The sequence below is a fragment of the Bombus fervidus genome, chromosome 3 (assembly GCF_041682495.2).
Source record: "Bombus fervidus isolate BK054 chromosome 3, iyBomFerv1, whole genome shotgun sequence".
NCBI classification, from domain to species: Eukaryota; Metazoa; Arthropoda; class Insecta; order Hymenoptera; family Apidae; genus Bombus; species Bombus fervidus.
Genome location: NC_091519.1, coordinates 19,041,302 through 19,060,409, shown reverse-complemented (window position 1 = coordinate 19,060,409; position 19,108 = coordinate 19,041,302). Strand labels below are relative to the sequence as shown.

The 19,108-nt window shown below is 47.3% G+C and overlaps 1 protein-coding gene across 5 annotated transcripts in view; it reads left to right on the top strand.

Moving 5' to 3' along the window:
* The window catches only part of Tyn (trynity), a 36,750-nt gene extending 17,882 nt beyond the window's left edge, over window positions 1–18,868 (top strand). For 2 of the 5 annotated variants that reach the window (XM_072000284.1, XM_072000285.1), the window contains exons 2-12: window positions 10,283–10,370; window positions 10,501–10,770; window positions 13,861–14,127; window positions 14,210–14,548; window positions 14,627–14,743; window positions 14,878–15,053; window positions 15,143–15,431; window positions 15,533–15,614; window positions 15,693–15,837; window positions 15,920–16,109; window positions 16,222–18,868. In XM_072000284.1, the coding sequence (XP_071856385.1) occupies window positions 10,283–10,370; window positions 10,501–10,770; window positions 13,861–14,127; window positions 14,210–14,548; window positions 14,627–14,743; window positions 14,878–15,053; window positions 15,143–15,431; window positions 15,533–15,614; window positions 15,693–15,837; window positions 15,920–16,109; window positions 16,222–16,373 (2,115 nt within the window). In that variant the 3' untranslated portion in view covers window positions 16,374–18,868. Of the gene's footprint in view, window positions 1–6,466; window positions 6,572–10,282; window positions 10,371–10,500; window positions 10,771–13,534; window positions 13,672–13,860; window positions 14,128–14,209; window positions 14,549–14,626; window positions 14,744–14,877; window positions 15,054–15,142; window positions 15,432–15,532; window positions 15,615–15,692; window positions 15,838–15,919; window positions 16,110–16,221 lie in introns of those variants that run through there. The other 3 variants (XM_072000288.1, XM_072000286.1, XM_072000287.1) reach the window with 3 other exon arrangements.
* The last annotated feature ends 240 nt before the right edge of the window (window positions 18,869–19,108 follow it).

The window sequence follows — 19,108 nt, the reverse complement described above, 5'->3', positions numbered from 1 at the left end:
CGGCACAAACTCGACAGCCACCCTTGCAGTCACACCGCTGCAAACAACACCGTCATGGACTTTTACCTCGCACCGTTCACCTACCAGAGTCGCGTTAGGTCGCGACAGTGGCACCGATCTAACGGACCACCCGCGGTCGTCTTGCTTGCAATTCCACATATTATGCCTACTATTGTACGTCTACATAGCAACCCTTTACAAGCAACGGCTCTCGCTTGCGGTTCCTCGTCCGGCCAGGCTGCGTACCATTGTCCTATCGCGAACATCCGCAACTTCTAGCTGTATAACGGAGTCCCTGGTGTTCTTCTTCGGTCGTTGCGAAGCAAGTAGCAACGTAACGAATCCCTGTAGGCTGCTTTCGTGACGCGTATCGCGTGCTCGATCCACCGAGCGTTCCCTATAGGTCGATCGGAGACATCGAATTTCATTTCCAGACACGTGATACTTTTTCACGGAATGCGCGCGTGTAGCCTGCCATTTTGAATCGTATAAATGCTTCTATCAGCAGCGATGACATTCACCGTCGGTTGCAGTTAGTTGTCCATTGAAAATTCAACAGATTCCCGGTAATCCTGTGGATTCCATCGTAAAGCGTTCCGAAGGTGCAGTCACGCGACGTATAGCGCCATTTCGATTCGCTACGTTGATAGGCTACTTTATTCGGGCGGCAACCATTTCCGCGCGAACATTCATTCGTCGACTAAACACAGTAATCGGACGGAAGAGAGGACGATCGAAAACGGAATCGACTCGCCACCACCTTCCACCGGCTTCTTCGAACGATGAGACAGACCTTCGACAACTGCCAATTTACTCGATTCTCCGACGAAGAACGATCTTGTCTCTTAGCTCCTTTCCGCGCCAAGGAATCGGGGAAACGCTTCATCGAGCTCTGAAATCACGCGATTCGAATCGTCGATAATAAGCACAGCCAGAGTACCGATCGCTCGCGTGGAATCTGACGGAAGAAATCGATGGAAACTCGCCAACTTCGCGAATCGATTCCACGATTTGCCATTCCTAGAATGCAAGCCTACCAGAGATCCACGAGAGATTTACGCGCTCGATGATTCTGTTTGTGCATCGAGACGTGACGAAAGTCGCAGAATATGGTGGAAAGACTCGTTCGTCGTGGATTCGCGGTTTCTAGTCCGATACGTTGCGAGGTTCGTTCTCGGCAGTCGATCGAAGGGTTATCGGAGGTTCGCGCAGAGAGAGCGACGTGTTTCGTGCGATTGAAATATTACGGCGTTCAGCGGGACGCTTTGGAGGATCGTTTGGAGGAGAACGAAGCTAGTCTTGGCGCACAACGTTCACCGCGATGATTAAATTTACATGAAAAACGAAAAGCCCGAAGCTGGCAGGCCGACGTCTCTGCCTCGCGGATGTTACGTCGGCGTTGACGTGGCAGCGTGAAGAGGAGCTGACAAGCTGAAATAGAGTTCTCATCCGTGGGTCCGCGCCGGTTCGACGAGCGTTCACCTTTCAAAGTCGATTCTCGTTTCTGTCGACCCGGGAGTAGCTCGATCGCGTTGCCCCCTTCCAATTAAAGCGTTTTCTCGTTAATGACCGCGCGCTCTCCCGTCGCCCTATCGAATAAATCAAGCGAACGCGCGACCCCGAATAACATTCGCGGCAAAAAGTCGACAGCGCGCAACGCTACGAGCGCGTTCGATTAAAATCATAATTAACGCAGAAGCAGCAAGGTCTATTTGCGGAACGAAAGATAATCGGACGTGGATCGAGGTCGGGACGGACGATAGCGCTAATCCGATGATCTCGAGTAAATTCGAAGGCGTAGATCGAAGCGAAGAGGTCGCGGTCGCGCTGCCCCCTCGTATTATTATTCCCGCGGTACGAGAGCGCGCAAGGGAAGCGAAGGGCTTCTTCTCTAGCGGGACGAGGTCGTTGCTCCGTGCATCTCTCACCGGCAGAAGGTATAATCATATTTCTTACTGCGTCCCCTTCGTCTATCGATTCCCCTTCGTCCGTCCACTCTTATTTCGTTTACACCGTCTCGCGTGTCTCGAAACGGCCGTGAAGACAACTACGATGCAGCCGCTAATTACTTCGAAGATTTATCGGGATCGGTTCCCGCGCCTGTGTACCTCCGCCGGATCGATCGTTATCACCGAGCCTTGTGCTTTTCCGTCGGACAACGTTCTCCTCGCGACAAAATCGATCGTAGTCTGGACATGGCGCGAACGAAGAGTAATTTCTCCCGTTCCAGACGGTTGTTGCAAGGTCGATGTTAAAACGATGTCAAGACGAAGATCTTGCGGTACGGTTCGTTAATTCCTAGGTGTCTACTCGCGGAGGAACTATCGGAATTGGAACGTCTTCGTTCCTCAAGGTGTGCGTGATATAACCAACTATATACGAGCGTATAGCTGGCCGCGGGCTTTCTCACGGAAGACGAACCCAGATTCCAGAGAGACGGAACGCGCGATTTATACGATCGACGAAACGGCGGAAAAATGATCGAACTTGGTCGGCGGAGATCGCGACCGTACAGAAGAGCTTCCGTGGAACGAGATCCATTCGACGGTGGAGGATCGAGGCAGCCAGCTCGGCACCGATTTACGTGCCTTCATTGTTTATGAATCTCTTATTCTCCGAAAGGAAATCGCTGCTCGACCGCTCTAGCCCCTCCGTCCATCGTCTCATTATTTATGAATCTACTCGCGAGCTACCGTTCGCCGCGGTGCTCGTCGAGATGCACTCGTAAATCAGATCGTTGAAGTTGACCGTTGCAGGGATCGCGGCGTGATAACCCTGCGAATGCCGGCCAAGCCAGGCCAGGCATCCCTCTTCGATCGATGCGATCGCTCCGAGGCTACAGCTACCGACTCTGTGTCACTGACCATAATATTCTCGTCGACCGTTTACGATCCACGCCGAATGGGCGTCTATAGGAAATGGTCCGCGTCGTTAAAAGGAAAATTGAATACTCGCCCAGATGGTTGGCGGAATGGCTGTTGGAATGTGTTCTGTTGCTGCGGAGGGACGCGAGAGGACGCCACGATTTACGAGCGAACACGTCGTCTTCCCGTTTGACCCGCACCTACGTAACTTCCATCCATGACTCTCGACGATGAATTTGTTTATCTCGATCGGCGTAGATCTGATCTTTCCGCTGGCGCGAACGTTCGTTCGCGAAGGGAGGCTGCGCGTCGTGATGGAAAGCGCGTTCGTGGTCCAAGTGGCCTTAAGCGAAGACCGAGTCCCGGTTCGGGCTCGGGGCTCACTATCGGCGAGGATCTACCACCGAGTAAAATATGTAAATGACGTAGACCCTGCCGGAAACGACGGGCGGGGCGAAATTAGCCGACGGAAACGATAGTATCGCGGTTTTTAATGCTCTATCCTCCGCGAATTCCCTTTCGCCTTCGAGCATACGTTTCCACGAAACGCGAGCAACGAACGAGCCCGCTAATCCGCGCTGCTTCGCGCCTCGCCCTCGACGGTGTAATTACGCCCCATATTTCGGAAATCTTAAACGAATCGATTAATTGTACGAGGTGCCGATGAATTCGTGGGTCTCTTTCGAAGGATCGATTCTAGACGCGAAAACCAAGAGTTAGGCAAAAATATACGTCGGGGCTTCTCTCTCGTTCGAGTTTAAGAATATATAAGGGCGAAGCTGGAGTAACCTGCGAACGTGCGAGTGTCTTGCGCCAGTGTTGCTGCGTTGTAGGAATAAATTATCGAAACGTACCGTGAAATGACCAAACGTACGATTGGAAAAAAGGGTCGATGTAAAATCGATGGACTCGAAGGACTCGTTAACGAGAAGGCCATCGTGCGGTGATCGCCGTGCGAGAAAGACTACGTGGAAAGACCACGGACGACCATTAATCTAAAGAGCGGAGACGCTGCAAGGAGCATAAATCTGCATGTTGCAGTAGCCGTGCTCGCGCAGCATCTTCCCGCTATCTGTCCAGGACGCGAGATCGCGATCGTCCGCTCCAAGAGTTTATCTCGATGCGCGAACTAGATTTATCCGGCTGATGTTGGCCCCGTCGTATTACATCGTCGTTTTACACCGCCGTTTTACATCGCCGTTTTACATCGCCGTTTTACCCCGTCGAATGGAGACCGCTGAAAATCGTTCGAATTACGTGGGAATACCGAGCGACGGAGAAACGATGCTCAAAAATCTTCGAAAATAATCCCGTGAGCAATTTTCTCGAGGCACGTCTCCGCACCGTTACCATCCGCGTAATTTGTCGGTAATAGGCGGTAGATAACCGTCGATCGACACACTTTTGGCGGTGCGGCTACGGCTAGATGGGACGGGAAACAGATACAGAGTGCTTAGGATCAATTTCGAGTCAAAGACCTCGACAGGCAACCGTGTGGATTATTCTATACTCTGTTGGATCATGTCGCATTGCGTCAGGTCATTTTGTACTCTAGCTTTTTCAGTCTACGATCCCTACAAAAGGTATTCGTACACCGTTGTATTTATTATTTTACTATTTACTATGTACTAATCAATTACGTATCGATTCTTAGTACTTTCGTACGATTATAAAATTTTGATACCGTAGCGGCACACGAGATAGAGGACAATTCGAGCCACGTTGCTGTCTTGCATCGCAGTATCGACATCGTTAGGACATACACACTGCAATAATAAGTAAAAACAATATCGCCGCTACGTGTAATCGTCTAACAAAGGCGAATGGAAATTTACCGGTACCCCCTTGACCGATATAAATAAACGAACGCGATCGTAAGATGACACGAGTTTGTCAATCTCAATCTCGTGTGATCTTATTAGCGATTCTCTGTATTTATTGATTATTTATTAATTATTTTAAATACACTCGAGGGTTTTAACATCGAGTCATCTCGTCGTTTGAAACCAACGATCAACCATCCTCCACGATAGTATGAAAATGTAACGTAGAATCGAATAAAAAGATGCCTCCTCTTCTCTTTTCCGCGAAACGGTAGCGCGCACTGTGAAAGTTAAATCGTAGATCGCGATGATTTAATGGACGGAATAAAAACGCACGCGACGCGCGACCGTAAACGATTCGACAGACGTTCATTTTCGGTACCGTGAACGAGAAGGTGTGCCTTTTGGCCGGGTAATTGATTCTTCACGGAACCCAAAGATCCCATCGCGTAATGACGCGGACGGATCGCCGCGAGTGCTCGGCATAATTCCTCGAGAACAGGCGATCGTGACTTTGTAATTAACCGCCGCCGAGAAGTGGCCGATTCTAATAAATACCGTGATCCGCGCTCTTATCTCGTCTAATGATTAACAATTTACCTGAATCGCTGGATTTAATTAAAACGACATGGAACGCCGACCCCTGTTCCTGCGTCCCCGCGGCGGCCTCGCGAACGCGTCCTTAGGATGCGTGTCGTGGTGTAGAATGTCGCTCGATTCGACACAGTGCTCCAACTACAGTCTCGGTTACCAACGGCAAAACCGATTAACTCGAAGCTGGACAGTCTGTTCGCGTAGCCTGCCTCGGGCAATTTTCTCATCCGTTACGAATATCGTCTGCGAAGCATTTTTCGAACGTTCTTCGCGAAGAACGCCGAGCACTCTACAAATAACCGTGGCACTTTAAGTCGCTCGATCGAGTCCTTACGCGGCGGTACTCGGTTCGTGTCGATGAAAAATTATTGCCACCGCCATCGAGGAGAAAAGATTTCCAAGCAACTGTTGCAAACACTGAAACTAATATATCGACGACTAAAACTCCTCTTCTCTCAGGGAGGAAATGGTTTTTCGAGAAATTAATTAACGGATTGTTTTACGATCGCGTTAGGGAACGAATAACGCGCGGTCGGATTCTAAGATGCGCAGGCTGTACGCATAGGCAAGAACCTAATTGGAACTATCTACTTGCGAAAGTAATTGCTTACGGTAGCGGGATAATGCGAAATTATTAAGCCCGCTTTAAAGACACGATGACGCATAGCAACTGGACGTTCTAAACGTAGAAACAAAACGTAGAAAAATACACATAAGTGTAATTACATTGCTCATTACCGTTCGTCATTCTCGTTCGAAGCTACGAAAAAATCGCTGGCGAAAGAACACGTCGATCCAGAGGATGCTGAGGATGCGCGTCGCTTATGCATGCAAACGTAATCTCCGCGCACCGTTCGTTCGTTTAACGAACGCCAGATAGATAACCGTTTAATTGCCCCTGCTCGAGTTCGCAGGCTTTTTCTGAGTCGAGGGAGGAAACGCGTGGTTGGCGACCTGTTTAGTATCGACGATTCGATCGGTTTCTGAGTTGGGAACGGCCGCTTATTGCCCTTCGAGGGCCACAGATCTCTAAAACTAGTTCGTTACCGGTGGACGAGTTAATAAGGGGGATAGATTCGCTCAGGGCGATCTCGTCGACGTCCCAAGGATACGACGCGGGAACGCCTCCGCGAGAGTCGAGTGCATTTGTTACGAGATCATTGTGCCTAGTCACGAGGCTGGCCACGAGAAAGCCAAGACAAATGGAAATTCGTGCTCTCCCCGGGACGCCAAGGAGGAGGTCATGATTCACGAAGCGATTTCGAGCGAGAAGGAGGAGAAGGCCCGAAGGTAATCCTGGGGACCCATGCCTTTCATAAACAGGATAATTAACTGACCAGAGCTGCGGCCCGCAACGGTGTCCGAGTCCGGATATCAATTACGCCTCCGAACTATCGGAGAGCCGATTCTACCGACCGTTTCTATGCGAACGAATCCGGTGGTGAATCCGACCTGCTGATATATTATTCCGACCGATGCTATCCGTTTCGATCATTGCCCGATTCGTTACAACGTTTCTTAAGTTTTTCACGCTCTCGTTAATCGACGAGTTGTTAATTCACGAAACGATAATAGCAGTCGCCTTTAACGAAACTGCTCGCAAATATTAGCGCGTCGTGTCTCCTTTATTCACCAGGCCGAAACGGTTTGTTTCTATTGCTCGTGATTAATAAAAGACAAATTTTTCTACAAATTAACACGATGTTCAGGCGTGGAAGAGTCAAAGAGTTCAAGCTTTTTGGCAATAACGTGCAATTTACATACTTTACCAATTAACCGCCACACTTGTCTTCTTTTCGTGTTTGTTGCTATTCCAGATAAAGTCGTACAATTTTAAAAGACGATATACTTGCACCTTACTTTTTAATCTGTTCGACGTTTGACTTTCTTCAACGTGGAGACAGTACGTTCGCGTTTTGCACTTCAGTATTCTCTTGCAGGGCCATTTTTCTAAATTGGCTCGGTGCGATGTACTTACACACATACCCTTCGCGTGTGTTGCGTTCGCTCCGTAAATTTACGGAACGTTTGAGACGAGCAATTCTTATTGTTCTCTGTCGAATAATCCAAAATTCGTAAAATCGATGAACAATCGTACGATAATCGGAGCTGTATGTTCTGCTTGTCATGGAAACGTACCCACGATTACAGCCGAGAATATAGCCGACATCGCGTTTATTAAAGACGATATCCTTCGTAAAAGCGGAGGGCTAAGAACGAGGGGTCCGGAAGCGGCGTCGTTCGCGGAACGAAATACCGGAAGCCACTCTCTATGCTGGCAGGGCCTTGAAAAGCCGTGGAACATCTCGCGAGAACTCGTCGGCCAGGTTTCTCGCTCGTATCGCCGGTAGGGACCGGTTGTGACGTAAAGGTCAGGGATACGTGTGCACACGAAACGACTTTTCCTGCGGGTGGAACGCGAGCTAGGACAATGCGCTCGGAGAAGTTCGCACGTCTGCTTTCAGCTGTTTCTCTCATCCGCACCTCTCCATCTTTCTTTCTTTCTTTAACGATAAAACATATAACTATACGAGTTCGCAAAAGATCTCTCGAATTGAGAGAATAGCTGGAACACTGCGAAAAGCTTAAAGAGGAGCCGTCACGCGAAATTCACACGATCCCTTCAAATGAGAATAGGATGGAAGCCAATTTATCCGCAAGTTCGTAGATTCTCCGCATTCGAATTACTGAATTCTATCGATCGGAATTCGTTAAATCGCGCGATAACTAAAATTTCATTCGAATAAACGTAGCTTCGCTGTGCTCCGTTAGACCAAAGGAATCTTGCCTCTCCGATAGGAAATCGAAGTTATACGTCTCGGGGCGTTGTCACATGTGGAAGGAAATGTCCCGGTTGTTTGGTGGTGACGTGTTACGCGACACGCGTGACGTTAGCACTTGGACTGTCCCGTACTCGAGATGAAAGTAACGCAGTGTCGAACGGTAACGCGATAAAGTACCGCGTTCCCCTCGATACCGACGTTCCTAGAAAACCCAGTGTTCTCAGATAACTCGGTAACCAGCCGCGCGCCGGAAGAAAACCGCGCTTCTTCTCTCGGTTTCTTTCCCGGCGACCGCAACGAGAACATTAATCTTCGTAACAGTGCATCAACCCGTTCGCCAAGAGAAACACGCGCATTCCTTGTTGTTAGCGGGGGCAACTTCGCAACGCTCGCAACTTTATCGCAAACGTCAGAAAGAAATTCGCGAATCCGCAAAATCAAATACGTATCTTCGAGTCGTAGGCGTAGAATCGGTGTACTTTAAACGATTCTCGACAGCGATTCGCGACACCTTCGATGCAATTGCTACGTACAATAATCGTCAATTTTGGTTAACGACGTCGTTTCGACCGATACAAATAGATTTTTACGAGTATATGCAATTCGATCGTTCGTACGTCGGGACACGGGCAATTCGCCGGTACGGGTATTCGCTGCAACCATAGTCTAAAACGTGTGTACAACGAAGAGATTGAAATCGATTGCACCGAAGCTCGAAACCCGTCGTCACGGGGCGGTCCGGGGGAGGAGACAAGAAAGAAACGAAGAAGAGGAGAAGGTGGGGATCCAGGCTGAACCTTCGACCTCGGTGCAAGACACGACAAAGCTCTCCTCCTCTGTTACACGGTCCTCGGCTATTGCAGGCTCGATGACCTCGAACCGAGGCTACGAAACACCAAAGACTAGACTCGATCCTGCGAGGTCCTAACGCGCCGTTATCGCATTACGTTCGTTTCAGCTCGAGCAATCTCGCGTCATTTACGTGCTGCCGCAATTACTAGAGGGCACGTCGCACGACACTGAAACGTGTACACCGAATCCCTTGGATTTTAGCGAAGGCGAACCGACAACTCGCGTTTCGATCGCGCTTCGAACGAAGATAACCGACGGATGAACCACGGGTGAACGAACCAGCAACTCGCTCGAGGCAATAACCACGTTTCGAACGATCGTTCGAGGAGGAAACGAGTCGGTTGATTTTGGAAGGATCTAACCAACACGCGGGAAACGAAAATGAACGGCGATCGGCGTAATGACCGGTCTCGAAGCAGGATTTACGTGCTCTCGAAGCAGGATTCCGGAGATCGAGAGAGAAGAAGAACCTAGAACAAACCTGCGAAATGGCGAGCCTTACACGGCAGCCTACTGTAAGTATCGCTGGATCGCTCAATCGACCGGCAGGAAAAACGAGGATCGAGTGGAAGGGGGAGGCGAACGATCGCGGACGCGCTATCCTCGCTCGAAGATGAAGAAAGAGAAATAGAGGGGAAATAGAAGAGGAAGGGAAGAGAAGCTGGGTAGATACAGGAGAGAAGAAATGGGGAGGTGGAAAGGGAGCAAAAACCGAGGGAAAGAAGAAATCCAGGAAGCAGCCAGTTGTTGAAACACGAGCAAAAGGTACACGGGAAGCCGGTGACTTGCGTGCTTCCCGACCAGCTTGCACGGGCGAATTACTCGACCGACGCCAGCAATCTTGAACGACTTCCTCGAGCTGAGATCGTCTCTTAACACTTTTATGAACGGACTCGCTCGGCGAGCGACTATCGACTTCCAACGATTTATTCTTCGCTGGATTGATTTACGAACATCGTGCGCCTACCGTGGAAAACGGGTTATCGGGAACCTCTCACCTCTCGCCTTTTAACTCTTATCTCTTATCTCTCGCCCCTCTAGCGTATGTCATCGACGTTTTGCCAATACGAAAGGGAGATCATCTGCGTTACGCGCTACGACTGTAAGCGAATTTCAAATTCACGCCATCGATTAGATGCTCGTTTGACTCGTCTTGGAACGAGCGGAACTTCGCTTGGTGAACTATTTTAAACGCGCGAACGTTTCATTATTGCTCCGTCTGTCCCTGTTACACGCGCGCAACATTCATTAAACGACTCGCATAGGAGCGGAGGCACCTTGGGAACGAAGGACGAGCACGAGAGAATCGAGCTGAGCGCGAGGGGGTAATTGCGCTTCTAACCGATATCCATTGCTTCTGTTCCAGATGGGCTCGTCCGCGATCGGTACGATGGCAACTGTGGTCGTTGGCGTCACGCTGCTGGCTTTCGCCACCGTCGCTCACGCTGCTCTAGGTAAGTTACCTATACCTCTGTTAGTCCCTTGAAAGTACCGAACGAGATGCTCGAGAACCACTTGTAAACAAGTAATTCCAGTTACGCCGTTCCTTGCAACGTTTTCAAAGGAGTCGCGTTCACGTTTCAGCTAGGACAGCGTTCGAGAAACTGACAGACTACGATTACCGTGGAACGACGTACTACAGCGTGAGGAACCTGTCTTTGTACGAGTGTCAGGGCTGGTGCCGCGAGGAGTCCGAGTGTCAGGCGGCGGCGTTCTCGTTCGTCGTAAATCCTTTGGCGCCGATGCAGGACACCCTGTGCCAGCTGCAGAACGAGACAGCGGCAACGAATCCCGCGGCACAACCGCAGAGAGCTGCGAACATGTACTACATGACGAAGCTTCAGATCAGATCAGGTGAGCGGACTCGACCAAGAACACGCTTCGAAACTTCGCAACGCGAGATCGATCGAACACGGCCGAGAGAACGGCTGCTAAATGCTATTAGGAGCGTCTTTTTCGACCAGAGAGTCTCCGCCTGTCTAGAAGATTCGACCTTGAGCAACTGATACTCTCCGGAATAATCGAGCCACCAGCGCGTCTCCTTTAACGAATGTTAATACACCGATGCCTTCGGCTGTAGCCTTTTACCTCGCACCAGACGGTAAACACTTTCGAGAGGTCGGTGAGAGAACAAAAAAAAAAAAAAATTAACAGGACGTCGAGCTGCAGATCCAAGCAATAACCCGCAGTACAAGCGGCACTGTCGGAAAGGAAACGGACAAAGGGAGGGACCGGGTACGATAATCCGGGTTTAAACGCTAGTGGCAAAAGTCGTCTGGGGACAGGTAGATGCGCAGATAAGTGCGGATACCGGTAGCCGTTAGATCGCGTTGCACGGTAACCTAACACAATATCATGGAAACAACGCTGCCACTCCTTTCTTTGCTAGGTTCCGTCTTTTCTTAAACTTCCATCTTTTTAGAATTAAAAATAAAAAAAAAAGGAAAAAATCGAACGGAAGATCGAAATTGACAAAAAAAAAAAAAACAACAAGAAGAACGCGAAACTGAATTTTAATAAAACGTTTCTAATATCTAAACGTACAGTGCACTCGTCCATTGTTCGTCGTACTCGAGAAACGAGCGTGGAGGAGCTGCCAAATCCCTAAGACCCTAATGCGAAAGCCGCATACTGCGTGGGTATAGGCGGTCGAATTTTCACCAAGAAAAGATACGATTTGCCAGCAAGGGCAGGTCGGGTAGCAGTAAACCACCTAAAAGATTTATCGGTACCTTTTCGATAGTACGGAAGATGCTTTAAGTACGGTCGCCGTTGTAAACAGGTACCTGCAGCCACTTTCAAAGCGTCGAAAAGATCCCAGGGGCGTCTAGGAAACCTCTAATATTAGTTTAACGAGCCTGCTGGTACCTCCGATAACGCCAACTATCTTGACACGATCGTAAAATTCACAACGACGAGTTCTCGAACACTTTCAACGTTACCCTCCAGGTTTGGGCCTGGTTTACGCTTCGAAGGACAACGCGCATGAAATCGTTCGTTTCCTCGAAACGCGCCAACTCTTTTCAAGCGCTCTGTCATCCTCACAATACATTGATAATCCTGTTGATTGGATAGAAAATAAAAGGTTAATACAACGAATAGTCTGTGAGTGTTAATGCGTATTTATATTTTAAAGAATTTCCAACTAGAGAAACTGAACGTAAATAGAGAACTGTTTCGTCTGCTAAATATTTCCCTCGCGTCTATAAAAAAAGAAGCGATCGTGGAGCGAAGAAAATTTAATAGCGACTTTTAGTATCGAAACGACACGTTTTTCAGCTGGTAACTTCCGTTCGAAATCCTTCCTCTCTTAAAATAATCGAGAACAGACGAAACAGACCTCCGTCATCGAGGTCTCGACACGTTAAGAATTTGCATGGGCGCGGTCGATCGGCCTCTCGACGACAGAAACTCGAACGTAAGCACTTGGCTCGTGCAAAATTTTACGCAACGAGCCCCGTTCCGTTCCCCTATCCCGAAGTTTAATTCGAGAAAATAAAGCAGCCCGCAACGGCGATTAATTTTAGCGAATTCGCGTGAGTCACAGATAACAGAGTTCAACGTCGGTTCACTCTGTATACAAAATATTTTCAGCGAATAAAAATCACCGCCCGTTTCCTCGTCTCTATCGTCGTACGCGCGTTTCAGTCGTCTGAAAATAGCGAGCGACTGAAAACAAGCGGCCGGCGTATTTTTAAACATTCCAACTGTAATATTCGTGGCACGATTGCAATTAAACTCGTATTTAATTCTTTCCTCTCTTGGGGAACCTTTATCGATGAATGATCGGATCGCTTAGTCGTTAAGAAACCGAGAACCAACGAATAAATGAGAATCAGAAGATGTAAAAAGTCTTAAAAAAAAAAAAAAAAAAGAAAAATGGAACAATTATATTCCATAGGACGTCGTTGTGGAAGAAACGAGGCTAATATATCGGCTGGTATATTTCGATGGTCGTCGATCGATCGTACGAAACGAGGAATTTGCTCGACCGTGGTGAATCATCGGTGTGGTCGTGACGCGTCGATTCGTTGGCATCGGTCCCCGGTGTTCGTCGACATTAGCGCCGGTTTCGAGGGCGGAACAAAAGAAATTGGAACGGTCGGCCGGTCCTCGACGAAGTGTATTCTCGTTTCTCGGCTGAAAGTCGCGCGGTCGTGCGTCACGAAGCGGCGGATCGTTCCATCTGCCAAGTCACATGTTCTCCACTCGTGATTTCGGCATCGAGGCAACGCGCGCGCGCTGCTGCTCGTGCCCGTCTCGCGGCCGTCACGCTCGCGTGATCGGCCAACCGAGAAATTCGCCACACTTCCTCGGACTGGCCGGATATAGTATAACTGTTCCTCGATCGACGATCCGTGCCCCGAGCGTACGCCTCGCATTCTTTTCGTTTTTCACGCAACCGTGCTCCCCTCTCCACGAATACGAATTACCATATTTCACGGACGTTGTCCTGTCCTACACGCAACTCCGTATCTGCTTTGGAGTTAAAAATAAGAACAACCTTGAAGTGGCCTTGACTTTCAGAAAATAGTTTGAAAGAGGAATCTCGAGTAATTCGTAGAAATATTATTTACGCTGTGCGCTGTAGACGCTTTGTTAATAGGACTCTTGAAGTATGAAATGTTGCAATGTCGAGGATGCCAACGTCGATCGTTTCTCGCGTAGCTACAGGTGTCGATATATGAGGCTCGTGTGGCATACTCGAACGTTACGTAAGGAAGAACTCCCAGCAGCCTGCATGTGCTTCATCAGGTGTGCAAACGTCGCGTCTGCGGTCAGGCGTACGCACGTGCTCTGCCTCTCTATAAACAAAAACATTTCGCTCGTTATAAAATTATACAACGACGATATGGCACGAGACAACGTTCCTCTCGGGTCTCTTTTGAATTTCCTCTACTTGAAATTGAAACGTTCTTAACGTTTCTCATCCAACTTTTTCAGAGAACGTCTGTCTGCGACCATGGTCCTTCGAACGTGTTCCAAACAAGATGATTCGTGGCTTGGACAACGCTTTAATCTATACGTCGACGAAAGAGGCTTGTCTCGCGGCTTGTCTGAACGAACATCGATTCACCTGCCGCTCCGTCGAATACAACTACGTGACTTTACAATGTCATTTGAGCGATTCCGATCGAAGAACGACCGGCCAGTATGTGCAATTTGTAGACGCTCAGGGCGTGGATTATTTCGAAAATCTATGCTTGAAAGGTACGACGCAACAGACATTCGTATATCAAAATATATCGTACGAATGGATGAGAAAAGTTACTCAAGATATCGCAATTTTCAGGGAAAGAAGCGTGCAAGTCGCAGAGGAACTTTCAGATGCCACGAATCGGAGTGGCCGACGATAAGGTCGCGCAATACGCGGGATTACATTATTACACGGACAAAGAGCTGCAGGTTCAGAGCGAATCCGCGTGTAGGTTGGCTTGCGAAATTGAGAACGAGTTCCTCTGCAGATCTTTCCTCTATCGCGGTGCTCCTCAAGGATCGGCGTACAATTGTCAGTTATTCCATCTGGATCACTGGACTCTTCCTGATGGGCCTTCCACGTACCTCAATGCGGAACGACCTCTGATCGATAACGGAGAAAGAGTTGGAACTTATTTCGAGAATTATTGCGAAAGTAAGAGAGAAATTTCCATTATATTTCTTCCGTCGTATGATCGAGCCCATCGTTCGATATATTTAAATTGATCCTCAGAGGGAACAGGACCATTAGCGGATCCGCCAGTCGTTTTCGAGACCACGGAAGACCCCACCATCAATAACCTCACGAGAAACGACATAAACTGCGATAAAACTGGTACCTGTTACGACGGTATGTACATATTAAACAGACATTAACTAAGAGAGGAATATGCTATTAATCGAACGAAAAATAACAAAGTATTCTTCGGAGCTATCCTCGTTATCGTGAATCTGAAAATAACGGATCGTAAAATATTATTGCAGTATCGGTGGACTGTAAAGACACGCGAATTGCCGTCCAAGTTCGTACGAACAAGCCGTTTAATGGTCGCATTTACGCTCTCGGCCGTTCGGAGACCTGCAACATTGATGTGATTAATAGCGATCTCTTCAGGCTCGACCTGACCATGAGTGGGCAGGACTGTAACACCCAGAGCGTGGTAAGTGATTGGTATTACCCGTTCACACTCTGGCCATGTATCCGCTCGAGTCGTTAAATCCTGTTCAAACTCTCTGTTCACTATGGCAGCGTGACGGTTTTCAGACTGGCATCTACTCGAACACGGTCGTCCTCCAGCATCATTCCGTGGTGATGACCAAGGCGGACAAGATATACAAAGTGAAGTGCACTTACGACATGTCCTCCAAAAATATCACATTCGGGATGATGCCTATCAGGGACCCGGAAATGATAAGTATCACCAGCGCGCCGGAAGCCCCTCCACCAAGGATCCGTATTCTCGACAGCAGGTCCAGGGAAGTCGAGACCGTCCGTATCGGAGACAAGCTAACATTCAGAATCGAAATCCCGGAAGACAGTGAGTTTTTATCGTCGTTACGTCGAGATACATCGATTTTAATGTTCCTGGTCGTGACCTTCGTTTCTTTTTTCTTTTTTTTTTCTTTTTTCGATCCATAGCTCCCTATGGAATTTTCGCAAGAAGTTGCGTCGCCATGGCCAAAGACTCAAAAAGTACCTTCCAGATCATCGATGACGAAGGGTTGGTAATTTTTGTATGCAGAAAATATTGTCGCAATAGTTAATAAGTTACTTGAACAAGTAATTATTTCATTTTCAGATGTCCAGTAGATCCATCCATCTTCCCAAGCTTCACGCCCGACGGAAACGCTCTTCAATCTGTCTACGAGGCATTTAGATTCACCGAGTCTTACGGTGTGATCTTCCAGTGCAACGTCAAGTACTGTTTGGGACCGTGCGAACCGGTGATTGAACGAACATCGAACATAACTTATATATCTCTACACATTTCGCCGACGACTAACGAAGATGTTTGATCGATTGTAGGCTGTCTGCGAATGGGGACGAGAGTCGGTGGAATCATGGGGTAAGAGGCGTCGAAGAAGCATCGCGAATGCCACCGAGGAAAAAGCAGAGGACATGACGTTGTCTCAGGAAATCCTTGTTCTCGATTTTGGCGACGAGAAACAGTCAGACTTCTTGAAGAGTGACGCCAGTATAGACTTCAACGAAGCCGGTAATTGTGCAAGAGACGATTTCAATTGTCTTGAAGTTTTCGTTTTTCTTTGGAATTATTCCGACATATTATAAAGGATATTTCCTAAAAAATATTTATTTTCATTTTCCAGACAAAACGGTAACCATAATAGAGCCCTGTCCAACGAAGACTTCGGTACTCATTCTAGGAGTGACGTGCGCCCTGTTGGTTCTTATCTACATTTCCACGATCTTTTGTTACTACATGAAGAAATGGCTGTCACCTCGCAAGATGATGCCCTGAAAAATTCCCATCTAGGCTGAGGACCCACCGAGATGCTCGGGTGGTGACGAAAGAAGCGACAAGGAAAACTCCAGATAAAGTGCAAACTCACCTCGCGTAACGCGTCATACGTGTTAGAAGAGATAGCATGCGGTGAACCCGATGGACACGTGTTCGTGTAGACGCATGGAAAATTTGCAGTTTCGCGCTGTCATTCTCGATATTACTCGCGGTTCGCGCATCTCTCACAAAGCTAACAACCGTGCGGTAAAAACATTCGTGTTTCCATACGGGCTACGCGAACATATTTTTCATTCAGACGACGCGGTTTCGGGTTTGTCGCGATGCTTCGTTACTATCGAGGACTTATCATTTATACATTAGGCGAGAACATGATATTCGAACGTTGCGTTTAACTCGCGAAGCAATTTAATTAATCGCAGCACAGATGCCCCTTACCCTCAAAGCTTCCGAGCATAATTCACGATGAATATAACGTTAGAAAGGCGAGGCAAAATTAAACAGAAGAGGAAAAACAAGGAGTATCTCTAAAAAAAGAAAGCTAAATCGAAGATCTATTGTTCGCCGTTAAATCGAGGACTTGCACATGGCGGAAGTCACAGGTCGGTTATGCAACGCTCTGAAGAAAATCATTTCATTGACGATGTTAAAGCACACTCATTATAGAACACTTTAAATATAATTTCACACGGACACGCGACATTAAACGATGTGGCGTGTGACGAGAATCACGAGGCTCGCCGCTTGTGCAACGCCTCGAAAGGGGGATTAGTTTTACATACAGCTGAGGATCGATGTCGTATACAACGACAGAGGTAGACACGTTGATTTCAGAATATCTTACGGGACAAGCTCTACACTTACGCATTTTACGTCTGACATTCCACTCATTTATACATAATATTTATCATACATATCGGATCTTTTAGATCGCATGGGTCGAAGATCGCAGGGATCTTGCGTGCAATATTTCGTAGGGAGTCGCGGAACATCCATTTTCTCGACAACGATGAAACTATGGGAAGTAAAGGAATCACGCCTCGCGTGGACGTCCCTCTGACGTCGTGTTCCTCGTATCGAGAAAAGAAATGATACATTTGATCGAGGATCGTCGATTGGACGAAAATTGTTCCCCGATCCGCGATTACTACGTTCTTTTCGCTAAGAACAACCAGGGACACCCTGACGACAAACGTTGTAATAAGTACACTTTATTTAAGGACATCTTAGACACAGCTAACTGTCTTATCTCTTAAGGGCTACTTCTGATCGGGTTGCAAGGGAAATAAGGTGTAACGGGCGACAATTATCTCCCCCCTTCGTTGCTCGATACAATCTCTGTGAACTTTTCAGGTTGTTGCCGAACGAGATAGGTTTCTCCTCGATCAAATATCGTTCGGCACAGCCCTAGCCACATTTTATATCCCACGGAAATCTACTTATAACCCGTATCAAGACTAGCGATATTTAAAGGTTCACGCTTCACTAACGTTTCTAACGATACAACTAGCGTTTAAGGTAGAAAATAAACGAAGCATGTAAGCATAGATAGAAGCAAGAACAAGAGAACGAACGAGAAAGAGCATTTTTTCATCACGATTAATAGATACGCCGTTGAAGTCGTACTGGCGCCTTTATCGACCACTCAGAACTGTCTTCCCTGTTTTTATGTAATCAACTATCAGGATCTTTGAAAGATTACAGTTACCGTGGCAGTACAAAAAGACGAACGGTAAATTCAACGTTCCGAGTAATTGGAAGATTAATGCACGAAGTCTAGCATGAACTCTGGTCACGAAATTGAAGTTGATGAAAATGTTGATCGCTCGAAACAAACTGCGTGAAAAACCGAGCTTTCGAGATTATTAGGTGCAGATACTTTGATCCTAGATATCGAATCACAGATATTCCAATACTGAATCACACTAAATTTCCATTCCATCGTAGTTATAGGTCCTTGAAACAAATGACACCATCGCTCCAAAATGACAGACACAAGTAAACCGTTTTAATGAAAATTTTGTGTAGGATCGATGTTGAAACATATTTTTGATAAAGCCCGAATGATCCATATCTTACGTAATTCACACGCACGAGGAATTATATATCAATCATAAAGTGCATGAAATATTAGCAACATCGATCATACTTTTGTATAAATTGCATCAAATATTCTCGCAGCATTGCTTCAGAGGATCGAAAAAGAAGAGGGAAGGGACAATACACTTGTAACAAGTGCATGCAAGCATCCATAAACTTTCTCCGTATGTCATTCTTGATTGTTCCTGACTTCGTTTATGGGCGTGATGATTAAAGTGGATTTTAAAAAGGGTCGAATCTCAAGGGTAGAAATGGAAAAATACAAATGTATATATTATTGGATCGTAATAGGTATTGAGATGAAGACATACATACACGCATCAATATCACATGTATTTGTACTCTATTTATGTACGCGAATGTTCTAATAATTAAACGAAGATCAATTTCCAAAACACCCTGTTCCTCTTTCTTTCTGTTCGATGGTTAATCATTCGCGGTTACGTTACGCGAATTGCTGTTAGATTGCAAATAATCTGATAAATTAGTGATAACATTTCACAAATCTCTATTGCAATATGCATTCGAAATCGCTATCCGCAATCGCACCACAAGATTCCTCAACAACCAGACGTGTAAACAAATTAAAACAATTGGTCGACGGCCAACGATCGGTTCGAACTTGTGATTAATCG